This window comes from Corvus cornix, chromosome 3 (assembly GCF_000738735.6).
Source record: "Corvus cornix cornix isolate S_Up_H32 chromosome 3, ASM73873v5, whole genome shotgun sequence".
In the NCBI taxonomy this organism is placed as follows: domain Eukaryota; kingdom Metazoa; phylum Chordata; class Aves; order Passeriformes; family Corvidae; genus Corvus; species Corvus cornix.
Window position 1 is genome coordinate 84,853,208 of NC_047056.1, and position 15,645 is coordinate 84,868,852.

The window sequence follows — 15,645 nt, forward strand, 5'->3', positions numbered from 1 at the left end:
ACAGCTATTTTTAAACTCTGCATCTTGGACACAATACGTACCAATCACCATAGATTTCACATGTAGAAAATCTGTATTATACTCACACAGAAGCTATACTACCATCCCTGTTTTGGAATCTCTTCAGGAATTAAAAAATGCTACAGTTGCCTTGAGATATATTCAGTCCAAAAGGAAAAATAATAGAAGCTTTTCTTTAAGTGGAAAACAAAAATCAAAAACTGAGGTGACAGAAGAGTTTCAGTGACAAAACTGTATATTGAAAAACATTTTTAGAGAAGTATGTGGAGCAAGCAATTTAGCAGCATGCAGGAATTATATCCTGATTGAATATACTGGGATGTGGTCCAAACTAATCTAAACTAAAGCAGGTCTGTGTAATAACTTATCTTAACAATCCACAGATGTTAGGCAACCAAACAAATGCTCTGATGAAGGATTACAGTTCTCTAATGTGGCTTCTGGACCTCCACGCGATGCATCAGTAAAATGAAGAGTGTTAGATAATTTTACTCCAGCCTGTCACTTCAAAAATAGTTTCTGTTTACTCTCCTCTGGACAGTGAGCTCTGATCCAGTGCTACATTAAGTCATTCAGGACATCCAGAGTCTGTTTTTTGTTTCTGGGCTTGTTTCTGGTTTATTGCATCCTTGCACATGTCAATGCAATTCCACACATGAAGCTATTAAAGAGAACCAGTGAAAGGGTGTTCTTCATTCAAAGGGTTCATATGCATGGCTCTGGAAAAAGGTGCATTTTCACAGCATAGCAAAGGGTTCTGGGTTTTACTGCTACATAACAAGAAAAACCAGTGGCACACATAGGACTCAGCACAGGTGGGTCAACAGTTCCCACACAGATTCATGTGGAAACTTTACAGGCTGTGTGAAAACATGCTAGAAGGATCCCATGCTTGCCTTCATGTGGAATACAGAGTATTTCATTCACAGAAAAAATATTCCTCAAACTTACTCTTACAGGTACTGTTGAATGTGATCCACAATGAGGAGGAACAGTATTCCTGTACTAACACAACATGAAATTCCAACTTGAAAGAGCCCATAGTAAGTAATATATATAACTATACACACAGAAAAAGCATTTTCAGTTACAAAAATAAGAACAATTCTACATAATTATGTATTTCAAACCTGCATTTTAGAATGCAGAAAAAAGGCTTTTTTCAAATTCAAATTTGGGAACTTCCAAACATGCACTGGAAAGCTAAAGTCACATTGTGGGGGGGCAAAAATTTACCACATTTATATGACACATGCCAGGCAAAGCTCAGACTGAGGTCAGAGCAAGTTCCTTCACCAAATCCTTCACCCAAGCCCGGATTCTGAGGAGGGTACATAAGGAGCGCACTGCTTTATGTTTCCTGAGTTTAGAAAATGCAATCCCACAGTTAGGCTGACTCCCATGCATCCTGCTTCACCCCTATGCAGCAAATCAGGTAACAAGTGTGCTAATAGAGCAGGCCACAAGCTATTCCTTACTGACCTTCACACTATCTTAATTATTTCCCTTCTGAAGGGTGTACACACAACATTTTTTAGGTTATTGATTTAATTTACATTCTTTCTATGCACTTTTGGAAGACACCAGTTATTTCAAACAGAACTAACTAGGTAGACCTTCTTCACTGCCTGAAGTACCATTAACTTCAGCAGAGCTCTGTCACCACCCTACAAGTCATCTCTTGAAAGTCAAAGGGAAGAAATGGTAACAATTAGCTCTTACAAAACTTTCATTCACAAAATTAAGTTAATTATGTATCACTTAATGTTTCTGAGATAACATAAAAACATGCAGAAAACCGTGAAATTATTCTACAGCATTGCATTTATCTCTTTTGCTTTATCAAAATGATTTCTGTAATAAAATCCTAGCTAGTGTTGCAATTGCTTCACTCCAATAAATATAAATAAATGAAACTGAAAATCTACTTGAATACTTAAATTATCCCAAAATCTTAATAAGTAAACAACTCTGCCTTTCTAATGAAAGTGTGCTTTTGAGTCCAAGTTTCCATTAAATTCATTTTCCAAAATGGCAGCTGGGTTCATCCAATAGCTCCTGCTCAGCAAAAGGGAAGGTCTTCTCCCCAACTCCCTCCTCTCTTTTTCTCCTTTCTTCCTATCTGGGTTTGTTCTCTCCCTTTCTTGCTCACAGGAAGGTTCCCTGTGCCATATACTCGCTTGTATACTGTTCCTTGATTCTCAGGTTCTCCCAGGAGCCACTTGTATTTAAAAACATAGTAGAAACCTATCTGTATTTTCTTAAACTGCTTTCATACTCTGTCACATCTGGTTTTTTCCACGGAGGGAACGATGAGTAGTGAAATCATGTGACCAGAAACAGAGGCAAATGGGGATGAGGGTATGTTTTGCCTACAGCACTGTCTCACCATCTCCCATTAAATTACATCTTGAAATGACACCAATACTAGCACACTAGACTTGCACAGAAACATTTCTGAGCACTGAAGCCAAATGACACAAAATAGTCTGTATCTGTGCTAGGATCTCTGCTCTGCTTCAAAGCAAGGTGACTCCATACAAGTGGCTTCCTGGAGGTGCACCACAGAACACCCCAACTCTTCAACTCCCAGGAAAATTTGATAAGAAAGTAGTAAAGGCAGAAGACCAAGAGTTTGCCAAGCAGCTTTGTGTCAGTTTATTCACACTGATACTCTAAAACCTAGGAACAGTCCCAGATTACATTTAACTTGTTAGTAAAGAAGTAGCCTAGGATTTTTCAAATTCAAACTCTGATTTTTCTAAAGCCTCTCCTCTAGACTGAAGGATTCAACAGGACCATGCAATTCTCTGCTGCCCACCTCTCCAGTCATGGAGAGGACCACTTTGCCCATGCTGATGGTCATCAGACATACAGGGCTCAGCCATCTCAGGACAGTGACATTAAAGCCATTTTAGTACTCTCTGTTCTTCCATTCCTGCGCAGAGCAGATTTTCTTCAGAACTTAGGTTTTCAGTTAGATATTTTTATTCCAGTTAGGCAAGAAAAGGAAGATTTTGCAGACAGATGATTGGGTTCTTCCCCCTTTTCTGCCCACACCCTACAATAATGTGTTACCCCACTGGACAAATGCAATAAAATTTTGCACAGGCATGCAAGTATTCAAATTATTATATTCTTAGAAGTTACATGAAACATGCAGTTCTATAAAAGCCCTATAAATATCTCATTAGTGCAATCTTTTTTGGTGTCACAGAATCAACATGGCAATTCAACCACAAGACATTCATAGCAAATGAGGCTGCACTGCTCACAGAACTACCTGTCACCTTAAAGTCTGAGGTGCCATTTACAAGCTTGACTGAGAGCTTTTCCAGGAGAGATGTCTAGAAGTCTGCCTTACCAGAATTTTCCACTTGCACAAGAGACTGCCCTTCCTACTCTTTTCCTGCTTGCCTTCCAGTTAACTGAGATGTTATGTTTTCCAATGAGATTCTATCTGTACAAATAAGGACTCAGGTAAGATGCCTAAATTGTTTCTGTCTACACAGAAATTACTATAGGCACTTCAGGTATTTAGGTTTCCAGCCAAAGAGAGTCCACTCACTTTCAAGTAGCATTTCAAGTGAAATAAAATAAAATCCTATGTCTAATGATAGACTAGTGCCTTTAGTGGTAAGTCAGCATATCCCACCTCGCTGCCCCAGGAGTTAGGTCCTATGTGCCAGCCATATGTGTCTTATGTACATTGGGCATCAAAAATGGCATCAGATGCCTACTTTTTAGGCAACTGAGTACACAACTCACGTACTTGTCCTAATCATATTCCTGGCCTAGGTTTCTAAACCCACAACTACAAACTGCCTATAGGAGGCAGCAAAGATGCTGCGGAACAGTGATTCAAGGAGTTAACATCAAAAGGGTATTTTGTGCTAGTTTTGTTGCCACTGATGTTAGCAACAGTGTTACTAGTAATTTTAAGATTAAAAAAAAAAAAAAAAACCTGACTTTCTTCACATGCCCTTCTGCCAAAATCTCTCAGCTACTGCTGCCAATCTTTCAGAAAGCTGCTGACAACTTACACAAAAATTAAAAATTATCTAGAATAATCCTGCAGCAAGCTGAGTGTTGGAAGTTAGACACTTGGGCAGCTATGAAGTAACAATATGAAATACCATCTCTAAAACAGCACACAGCCAGGTTCCAGACACTATCACAATGTACTTCTCTGAGAATATCTTTGGAGTTCAAGGAAGAAAGCAAAATCGCTAGTGGTGAAGGCAGTAGTTGTATCTAAAAATTCACACCAGTACATTTACATACAGTAATTTAAATATTCTTCCCCGGCAAGTTCTTTTCGTAATCTGCTACACAAATAAATTAGTTAATACACCGTATTAAAAAAATACCACGAAGACTGCATTGTCCTAGTTATAGCTGTGATCTTCTAAAGCAAGACTATAGCTTTGGTCTCACTCCTCACAGATTAGTTTCTTTTTCAAATTTATTTTCCTTTCCTGAATTTCCTTTTGTTTCTTCTGATAACATAGCAGCCATGAAATGCTAGTCACATTTTCTGTAACATCAATCTTCATTTTTCATAGACCATTAAGGTACCCTAGAAATTATCTCACAGATAGTTTTTGTGTATTCTTCTAACTTTCTTTAAAAAAAAAAACCTAAAAAGTTTTGTATATCTATTTGAACATTTGGCTGTCTTGATGAGCCATAGAAGCTGTACGCCTCTTAATCATGGTTTCCACAGTTACAGATACACACAGAACTCAAATATTTTTTTTTGCATAACAGAAATCTAACAAAAGGTAAATGGCATGAAACAGCTTTACAGTCAGGATTGACATAAAGTTTTAGCTGCTATTCATAAAACAGAGACAACTTGCCAGAAGCTTTTCCCTCCACTATACTTATATATTTACAAACTGCAGTAAAAATATAGAAATGCTCAGAACAAGACTGTCTTTAATCATGTATGGGAGTGTTCATTATTTCTGTGGGAGCTTGCACTACAACACCATTATTTACCTTTTTATACTCTTCTTTTACATATTATACATATATATATATATATATATATATATATAAAATTGTTTGTAAGAAAGCTCATGGAAAGGAAAGTGAGTGGATCAACTGGTGCAGATGATAGGGGAATTGATAGGTATGAAATAAATTTTGATTTTGTATTCTTAAACATACACAAAAAAATATTAAAAATACCGTTATGGATTCTACATCTTTGGAGACATTCAAAACCCAAAAGGACACAGTCCTGGCAACCTGATATACTTGGGCCTGCTCTAAGCAAGGATTTGGACTTGATGATCTCCAGAGGTGATCAAGAACTCTGTGATTTTGTCAAGAATAAAGCACTGAGAAATGGCCTTACTGTTCTTCAGTTATGTTACATACTTTACTGCTAGAAGGTCTATCTCTTTTTTGTCTCACTATCTACACAGGTTTCTGCCCTAAAGCAAAACATACATATAACCTGAAGTTCTGAGTGGACAGGCACTGTACTCACACGAGGGACTGTGGAAAGCCCACAGCACGCTGACCCATTTTCTTCCCAGAGTATGCGCCATGATGTGTGAACGTAGCTATGAACAGAGCTACTTCCTCTGCTATCCAAGAGCTTAAGATTACTTCTACCAAAAGCTGGTGGAGTGACTGAGTGCTTGAAAACTCCCAATATGATATAGTGAGAACCAAGTTGTCTTATATTTATAGCATATCTGTATATATCTATACATCGCCAGAGATTTCAGAGATTAGGTGTCTCTATCCTGTGTTGAAATAAGGTGTGAACAGCATCCTCTCTAGGTGGCATCCCCTGTGATGGCATCCTCTCTAGGACTGAGAGGCTGTCTGCCTAAAACATCTGCATATGTGTTTGAGGTTCCCAACCTGTACAGCGTCTATCGCTGTTGAGTTAATCAGAGGAACATACTGGCCTTGACAGCCACCAGGAGCATAGGGTCACCAGGAGATCTGTTCTGGGCACCTCTGTCTGCAGAGGCAATTCAGGGGAAAGAAAAATGGACGCAGGAAACAAGCGAAGCTTACAGACACTGCTTGGATCCATAGGAAGAGACAGTGGAGCTGAGACTAACAGAGCACTATGAAGACATGATGCAAAAATTCAGGGGCTGTGAGGAAGAGGAGGATTGGCTACTGGCTATGTAGATAGGGATAGAAGGCAACAGAGAATGGCTGGCAGTTCAGGAATACTCAGTGGGAATGGGCTGAATAAACAGCAGAGTGAGAATCATGTTAGGACAAAGATTTTTATGGATGGCATAACAAGCTGCCAAGGGAACATAAGGGAGCATGTGCAGCACATTTGGATCTGTCAGTTACAACAAGTGCCCAAAACCCTGTTTGGAAGAACAAAATGTTTGTGAGAAGAAAAAAGCATACTTTTGACATATTGCAGGATCATCTCATTGCAGTGATCTCTGCCATGCAGATTGACAGAAAACTTCTCTGACCACTTGGATTGATCATCTTTCCACTCGCAGAGAATCGCAATTTATGACTATGAACTCTGCTTAGACAGAATTTTCCTCTGTTCCCCACCAACTCCTATGCTGAGAAGTTCTGGCTGCTGAGTTTTGCTTAGAGTTCCCACACTCCCGAGTCCACAAAAAGCCTAGAATAAGGTTGCCAGAGCCTTGCAACCAGAACATGAAATTAGGCATCTAATTTCTGAGTGATACAGCAGGAGGAGAGTGGCATCAAACTTATGCTTCCTCCTGTGCCTGGGCAGCTCCACACACAGGCCTGGCTCACCACACTGTCTGGGACAGTCCTCCTGAGGCTGACCACAAAGATGTGGAACGGACTCTGATCTGTTACAGATACTTTTTTACATCATGTAGAGATAACAGTACTAAACATAATCCAGATAAACCTGGAAATGTAAGCTCTAACAAAATCATTACAAACCTCCACCAGGTTGATCCTGCATATTTTAACTTTTCTTAACAAAACAAAAGAAAGCTTTTAGTGAAAGAAAAGAAATTCTCAGTGAAAGAGTAAAATTCAAAAATGAATATCTGTGAAATATTTAGTTTTCAGAATGAAAAAAAAAAGGCACCATAGTGTAAATTTAGCTGGAGAGGACTTTCCATGCTTGGGGAATGCTGAGCATCATATGGTACCTTTAGTATTTTGGAACAATTACTACTGCCAATGAGGATTTTGACAAAGCACCAAATAGGATTATGCCCTATATGTGTTACATATATTCATGTTTCACCATCTATCCCAGACTGTCCCTTAAGTTTAAAGTTTTCTTCACACAAATAGAAATACTTAAGCCTGACTTTTTGATATGAATGTAAATGCATGGAATGCTTATAATTACAGAAAGCAGACTCTTCCCACTGATACCGTCACAGCAACTTCTTGTATGTTTAAAACAGCTACTTTTAAAGGAAACATACACTTTATTTGTACATTTTACCTTACATGGACCAGCAACCTGATCTCCTCTTATGAAAAAGCTACCAGAGTATCCTGAGGAACCACAACATACTAAGAGTTGGCTCAACATCTGATTTGCAGTTACTCCCTTACCAAAAGGATGACATAGGTTTTTTGTCTTTTTGTTGTTTGGGTTTTTTTTTAATTTCGTCTTTGTTGATCCTACCTTCTGAGATGTCCATGGTCCTTTCTTTTAATTCTCCCACCTCTCGCTCCAGGTGCAGAGTCTGAGGCTAAGTTGATTAAGTCTGTGCTATCTGTGCTATCAAGCTCGAGCACAAAGGAATCTCAGTAAATCTGGGATGGAAGATTTGAGGAAGGGGAAGAGAGAATATCAGTGTTCTACAACAAATTTGAGTGGATATTTCAGATTTATTAAAAAAAAAACCAACTGGGGAAAACTATGGTTTTGGTAAGGAAAAGTGTAGATTTTTAGGAAAGCAAAGACTATGGGAGACTGAGAAAGGGTTAAAAAACTGTGGGTTTGAATATGGAAGATTTTAAAGATAAGGAAAAGGAAAATGGGGCAGGAAAATGCACTAGGAGTTTTGTGCCAGTGTAAGAATATTACAATTTTTTAACTGATCTAAATAGCACATTGCTGACAGCCAATTTACAGACTACACCGAGTATTAATATCAGAGGTTTACTGTTCTGAATTTGCAATACTACTGGCAGACCACACAGGAAAGAGGGAAGTTTCAATAAGGTAAAATGATGTAAAGCAGTGCAGAACAATACACTTGGAAAAATCAAACGGTAATGATATTTCATCATCCGATGAAGCTACTGTTACAAAAACAGGCTAAAATTTGAGATCAGAACTTTGCTAGATGATGAGAACCATTATGATCTTCTGCACTTACCTGTATATTCTCAGATATCTAATGAGGCTTTGTAATTCCTAAACAAATAAAAGGCATATAGTGCAGTGACAGTTTAAGGCTATTCAGGGAAGAGGCAACAGTTAAGGATATTTTGCCTCTTTATTATCTGAAATAGAGGGATGCCTACTCCATGGTGGTACAAATACAGGGACCATGAGCCACACTTGTGCTCACGTGCCTGCTCAACAGAAGCAAGCAATCTTTTTCATCAGGTAAGGGGTTTGTGTGTTGCAGGTTTCTGTGTGTGTCAGGACTTAAAAGAAATTTAATGGCCAGCTAGATCCCTTACATAAAAGAAAGAGAACCATGTCAGCAACTAAGGAGAGAACTTTCTTATTCCCTGCTTGGTAGAAGGTAGCCTTGCCATAGAAACAGCTTCCAGAGCTGGTGAGGTCCATCTACTATTGCCTAAACTTGAATCACCTTTCCTGCATGCTGATATTTGCTGTTCAGTATTCAGCCGTATTTGAAGTAGCTGAACACTAAACACAAACATGGAGTTTGCAGGAAGCAGGAGTACCTCTGCTCACATGGTGTATCTGGAAAAAACAACTTTCAGATACATCAGCCTTCTGCTGGGCTCAAAGACTGTGCCCATTTTGTGAACTGACCAAGCTGTGTGATAAACATTCTATGCACAGTATTGTTCCTCTCAGTTTTGATTTGATCCTTGCATGTTCATGTGACTCCATCTTTGAGCTTTTTCAATTCAGATTATGTAATACAGCCAGGAGAATTATCTCAGCTAAACAAATCACCTTCAGTTATTTTAATCCAAAACAGACAGAATAGACAAATCAGACAATTCCACTCTCATCCATAGCCACAGGGAGAGGTTTTCTAGAAGATTTTATTTTAGCAGTATCTGCTCTTTCTAGAATATGAGTTTAATCATTCCTTTGTATTTCTCTCTAGTTTATAATTAATTTTAACTTCACACTGAAATCAGGTCAGTAGACTACATATTTCTAATGTTAGTACTGTTTTATTCTGGTTGTCTCTGTAAGTTTTAGGTGATTATACTAAAACCAGCAGTTTATCCCAGCTTAAATACGACTGGTTTACTGGAGGTCAGACTCTTCTGGCCCTGCTGTCTTTAATAACTTTCCTTTAACCACTTCAGTTCTTTAGACAAAAGAATGCAGGGAAGAAGGGAAGACTTGTGAGATGAGGTGGCCAAGAAGAAAGAATGTCCAAGAGAACAGGGACAAACAGAAAGGTTCAAACCAGGGTGAAGAGAAAAGATAAAGAGGGAACAACAATTTGAGGAAAAAAACTGAGAGACAGACAAAAGGGAGAAAGTGGGACAAATATCAGGGATTATGAGGACACTAGTGTGCTGGAAAAGCAACAAAATTGGATTGTTTTGTTATCACATAGCAAAAGTTATTGCATTTGGAACAGAGATGACACATGGACAAATAAAACTTACTTCAGAGACAACTCTACTTCCTTTCCTCAGTTTAGGGTTTTTTTTCTTTGGGATTGGGTTTTTTTCTTCAGAAAACAAAGAAGGCATTTAGGGATTCAGGGTTGTCTTTCTCTTTCAAGAAAAGTGCTTTTAGGTGAGTTTTACATCTCTTCAGGCATAATCAGGGCTTACCCTGCCTACTACATTACCAAGCCTACTACATTACCAAGCCTACTACACACACACACGTGCACTATGACAAACCACCTTACAAATGAGCTCACCAGGACTCTCAGTACACAGCAGAGAACAGCGTCAGATTGGATGTGAGACACTAAAGTTCTAAATGCAAACAAAGCACGTCCAGCAGCTTTTGTAATAACCTTGTGACACTGCAGCCTTATCTGCAAATCCTTCACTTTTTTTCCCCCTGCCTATTTTAAAGAAACAACCTATTCTGAAGTTTAACATTCAGCCACTAGAAGAGACCTCTATTTTTTTTTTTTTTTGTCCTGAGCACTAGTGATAAGAGTATTGCTACCCTTGTATGAATTTGCTGCTTGCAGACTATGATAGAGCTGAAAGGTTTAGGATCTGCACTGAATGTCCTGCTCTGCATAAGTCAGACTATAGTACCAAGTCCTCTGTATGATTTTAATGGCTGTCTTTCAAATTAAATCAAAGGAGAAGTGACTCTTCAGTTTCTAAATCTACATATGTTTATTTCTCATCCTCTCTAATACATAATTAGATTTAAGCATTTTATTTGCAAGAGTTGCTGAGACTATGCCATGTCACTTGCTGTGCAAGCACAAGGAACTTTTCTTTTTGAAACATTTATGGTATTTGCTAAATTTAGCCATCCCAAAATGCTTATTATACAGAAGCCTAAGAATTGCTGTATTCTATGTTAATCTTGAACAATGCTCTCTTTCCTTGCTGTTTGAAGCACAGGAATCATAGTTCTTAGCACTCATTTAATACAATAATACGTGACATTTTAATTGTAAAAGGAAATTACTGGGCAGCTAAAGTCAGCCATCCAGGAAGTTATCAGAAATAAAAAAGGAAATAAGATTGAGAGAGTACATACCTTTCAGCTATTCAGTAAGATAAATTGCTAAGAAATAGTAATTACCATTAAAATATATGCTGGACAGGTTATATACTTAAAAGGAAAGAAAAATAAAATCAAAACAGAAGCAAGGAGTAAAAGGTGATTTTCTTAGCCAAGAAAAATTGTGGTAGCTACATTTATAACATAAACATGGCAAAAAATAGAGCTTTTAGTTGGCAATGACCATCTAAGAAAACACTAAAATGCAGATTCCTACCAAACAAACTGAAGACCTTAACTGAGCGAAAGGGCACAGAGAACGCTATGTCAGACGAGTTTTGAGAAAACAGCCAACTTACAAGTAATATAAGGTGCTATACATCAGGAAGCTCTTCTTGTCATAATTTAGCACCTCCAAAAGAGTGGCTTTTAAAAGTAAATGTTAAAATCCTTAAACACCAAATGTGATCCTTCTGGGGCTAAAATAGAAAGACAGTCATTTTATGTTGATGGTAGTTTATGATTAGATCTGTGGCCATCATTTAACTCATTTTCATCCACTTGGTGTACACAAAGTTGCTTTCGTATGATTTTAATTTATGACACAATGTATGATGTAACAGTGAGATGCTAAATGCAGCATTGTTATCTACTAAATATTTAATTATGAATTAGCTTATGCAAAACAAAGCCTGTAACACTGCCTCAAAACTTGCCATGATATAGTTTCAAAATTTACTTGTAATCAGAAAAATTAACGGAAGTTGAGAACAAAATGAGAAATGAAAGCAAGTGAATAAGGATGATTGCAACCCATGTGCCACTGACTGTATAAAGGATCTTCTGCTTTTAAAAAAAGGACAGAAAATTAAGAAAACAGGGAAGTCTTCCAGAGTAATGTTTCAAAAATCTGCATCATATACCCTGAAAATAAGCTATTGTTTCGTGCATCAAATCCAAGGATTAAATCCAGTCAGTTCACTGAAGACAGCAGTAACTACAGGTACTTCTGGCCAAAGGAAAGGCAAGCTGATCCCATGACATGCAGAGCTACAAAAAGAAATAGCTAAGAAGGAAAGAGAAAATAGTCTGAGGACTAAGAAGGCTGCCTGCAGGGGGCAGGGCTGAAGCCATGTGGGGTGCAGGTGCCCCAGGACGGCAGCAGCAGGAGCTGCAGGGAGCCCCGGGCTGTTCGTGCCAGACACGGCCGGCTCCGGAGGCTCCAGCACACCCACCGCTGGACACGGCTGAGCCCACGGCTGAGGCGGGAGCGCCTCGGGAGCAGCGGGTTAAGAATGGCAAAAGCACGACACAGGCAGCGAGGAGTGAGGGGGAAAGCGTGAGAACCAGCCTTGCCAGCCCCAAGGTGAGGGAAGGCAGAGGGGAGGAAGTACTGCAGTCCCCTGAGCAGGGATTCCCCTACATCCTGTAGAGAAGACCATGCTGGGGAAGATTTTCCTGACAGAAGATGCAGGCCCTGGAGAATCCACATGGGAGCAGGTATTTTTCCTGAAAGACTGCAGCCCACTGAGGACTCCAAGCTGGAGGAAGAGGGAGCAACAGAGGGGAGCTATTATGGACTGGTCCCAGCCCATTCCTGATGCCCCTGTACCATGTGGCTGGACAAGGCAGAGGAGTTGGGAATGGAAGACTAAAGCTGACACTGGGAAGAAACGAGGAGCACGGAGGTATTTTAGGTTTTGTCTTTGCTTCTCACAATCCAACTCTAGTTTAGTTGGCAGTAAATGAAATTAACCTTCCCCAAGCTGAGTCTGTTTTACCCTTGGTGGTAGTCGGTGAACCAACTTCCTGTTTTTATGTCAGCCCATGAGCTTTTCCATCTTATTTTCTCCCCTTATCCTGATGGAGCCTCTAGCAGACAGACAAGGTCAGTCCACCACAAAAGCTTCTTTAACAAGACTTACAAGATGAAGAAATGCATAAATCTTGTATTTGTGAAACAAACTGCATAACAGTTTTACAAATAACTGAAAGCCCATCTACAGTCCTTGGAATCTTAACAGTTTCTCCCCAGTCTTCAATGGGAGAAAAAAATCATTTGGAAGCATTACAGCAGCAGCCAGATAGATTTATCAGCCTTCTTAATCAAATTTAACTTCGTCATAAACTTTCATATCAAGAGACTTAAAAATCAAGTTATTTTTCATGAAATTACAATCACTGAAATATTATTTTCTATTTATCATTGGGTCTTGCTAATAGAGGCCCAGATCTGTCAAGCTTTCAACTCTCTTTTCAATGGATAACTTGGAAATCTAGGCACATAGTCTGGAGAGAACTGTACGTAGCACTATTCAACAGCTATTGAGACTCCATAAAACTTTTGCTGCAATAACTTTTGATAGGGTACATCTCTCTCTGGCATTACAAAAGGAGCACAGTTTCTGAGAAACACATACTATATTAGCATAAGACTGCCTGCCAAACCTGCCTGAAACTTGGGTAGCCTCAAGCATTAGGCTTGCTCCTTGACTTGGCTGCATGGTTAACTGCACCTGCCTTTTGTATCCAATATCTGCCTATCACCTTTTTACAAAAAGAAGCAGTTTCTCCTAAGTCAACTAGACCAACTCAGTTTTTCTCCAATCACCATCTTACTCTCAAGAAGGCTAAAACATTCTATCCTTGATTAAGGGTTTTCATTCCCTTAGCTGACTTGATCTTTACGAAGCTGAGTACTCAGATGAACTCTACTATTCTCATTATCTGAAGATTGTGTACAGGAAATTTTTAACAAGAATTTATGACTGTCTCACTGCATGCTTACTGAGTTAAAAAAGGGTTTTGGTCTTCTCAGGCCTATGAATTATACTCAAGAAATGGAAAAGAGTTTACCAACACTAATAAGTATATCCTAAATAAAATATTGAAAATTTAAGTGTGGGTTAGTACAATTTTCAGTAACATCCAACATTTTATTGTCAGTGACTGTCTTTAATATGGGACAAAAAAGCAAAATTGAACTCTCTACAGTGGAATATATTCACAACTTTCCACATATCACAGACTGAATAAGACTGCATACCCTCTTTTAAGGAGGTCAGTTCACGTAGGAGACAAAAGGCTGAAAAAGATACCAGCTGGTGCATGAATTGTCAGGTTGCCTGTAGGGGAGAGAATGCGTAGGTTTGCACAGAAGATTCAGATGGAGCGTGTAGAGTTTCATTTGAAAGACTAAATATAGGTTTCTAAATGTGTCTACAGGCCATTGCTGCTATATGATTTCCTACTGTAGCTGATGAAAATCTGTTGTAGGATTCAACTGCCTCAACACTGGCATTCAGTTCTACCTTCAATGCCCTAACATTTCTAAAATATGAGTGCGGAGCTGTAAGGTATGAAATGGGTATTACCTGAGAGCCACCCTCACTGGGCAGCTGCTGGGAGCTACAGTAAAACTCTGCAGTACCTTATAGGGCACTGGATGACTTGGGGCTCTATTTTGCTAAGCAGGAACCACAGTTGAGAAAGATTCAGAGCTGATTTAGTCTAGTTCAGAGCAAGCTGAAGCACTCTGGGGTACACTGATCTCCCCCCATAAGTATAACAAAAGCATAAACCCAGCTCACATACAATGTAGGGGTTCTCATCTGGGACTGATTCCTACTCAGTCTGGCTGGTAAATGTATTGACTCAATCTCCTTTGGACGCTTCACCAGTCTCCTCTTTAACAGTCTACACAAGTGACCAAGAGGGCAGCTCCTCTAACACGAGCAATAGGCTCTACTAAACACTTGCTGGTTGATTAGGAAAACATCAGGTGTATGGAGTGAAGGGGTATAACCTGCAACACAGGGTATCACAGATGTGCTAGCGTATGGTTATATCTATGCTGAAAGCTTAGGGGGCAAAAAAACCCAAACCATAAAGTAGATGAAGTCTTCCTCAGTTTAATTCCCTTGTTGCTTTTTCTGCTGCATTAAACTTACATGGGCAAGAAGTTGCCTCTGTGGTCTCTTTACCCAACCACAAAGGCAGTGAGATGAGTCCCTGAAATAGTCTAGAAAAGCAGGTTTCTTTACAGCTAAAAGGACTGATCCAAATAATCCTGAGGGGTAAAGCTGTCAGGCTGACAAAGGTCTTGACAGCAGCTTGCTGACGAACTTGCAACTGCTCTCTCTCCATTTGTAGAAGCTATTGCTCAGAGAAGAAAAAATTAGAGAGAAAGATTAACTTTGCTGATGCATGCATACATGAGTTTTGACCACTTACCACATGTTGCAGAGATAAAAGTTACACTACCAGTATTAAAATCCCAGCAACATACAAAAATTTCCTCCAGTCATGACAACACAACCATCATTCCCATGCTCATCTATTTATACAGAGTCCCAGCAACATCTGCTCATCTCTATGATTAATCTGTACTTCTCAGTAATACTCAACTTTTTAGAATGCAATATCCCAAATAACTTTCCCAAAACTCACCATTAAAAAGGGTTTTGCTATGGGAACCTGCTTTTTATGGACAAGTTAATAACAAATCTAATAGATTATTGAGAAAGCAACATTTAATTCCAAAGATTCTATAAACCTGTTGCATGAAAATTAGTTGACAGGTGTTTTAGCTGGCATACTGAAATTGCAGAGTACACGATTAAACTTCAGCCTAAATAACATGCAGCATTTTAGAAACCTCAATCTGGATTAAAAAAATTATTAGGTTTTATCTGCTCTTTAAGGAAATGCAGATTACATTTTGTCCAGATTTTCACTTAACCTCTTACCAGTCATTAAACAACTGGTAACAGATATTTTATATCATTTTATAATCACAGTTTTGG

At 39.0% G+C, this 15,645-nt stretch overlaps 1 protein-coding gene across 49 annotated transcripts in view; it reads right to left on the minus strand.

The window, feature by feature from the left end:
* The window catches only part of RIMS1 (regulating synaptic membrane exocytosis 1), a 316,584-nt gene that overhangs the window by 169,834 nt on the left and 131,105 nt on the right, over positions 1-15,645 (minus strand). For 46 of the 49 annotated variants that reach the window (XM_039568335.1, XM_039568319.1, XM_039568318.1 and 43 more), the window contains exon 4: positions 973-1,026. The exons of the other annotated variants lie outside the window; for them this stretch is intronic. In XM_039568335.1, coding sequence (XP_039424269.1) covers positions 973-1,026 — 54 coding nt within the window. The remainder of the gene's footprint in view (positions 1-972; positions 1,027-15,645) is intronic. 49 annotated transcript variants of the gene reach the window in all.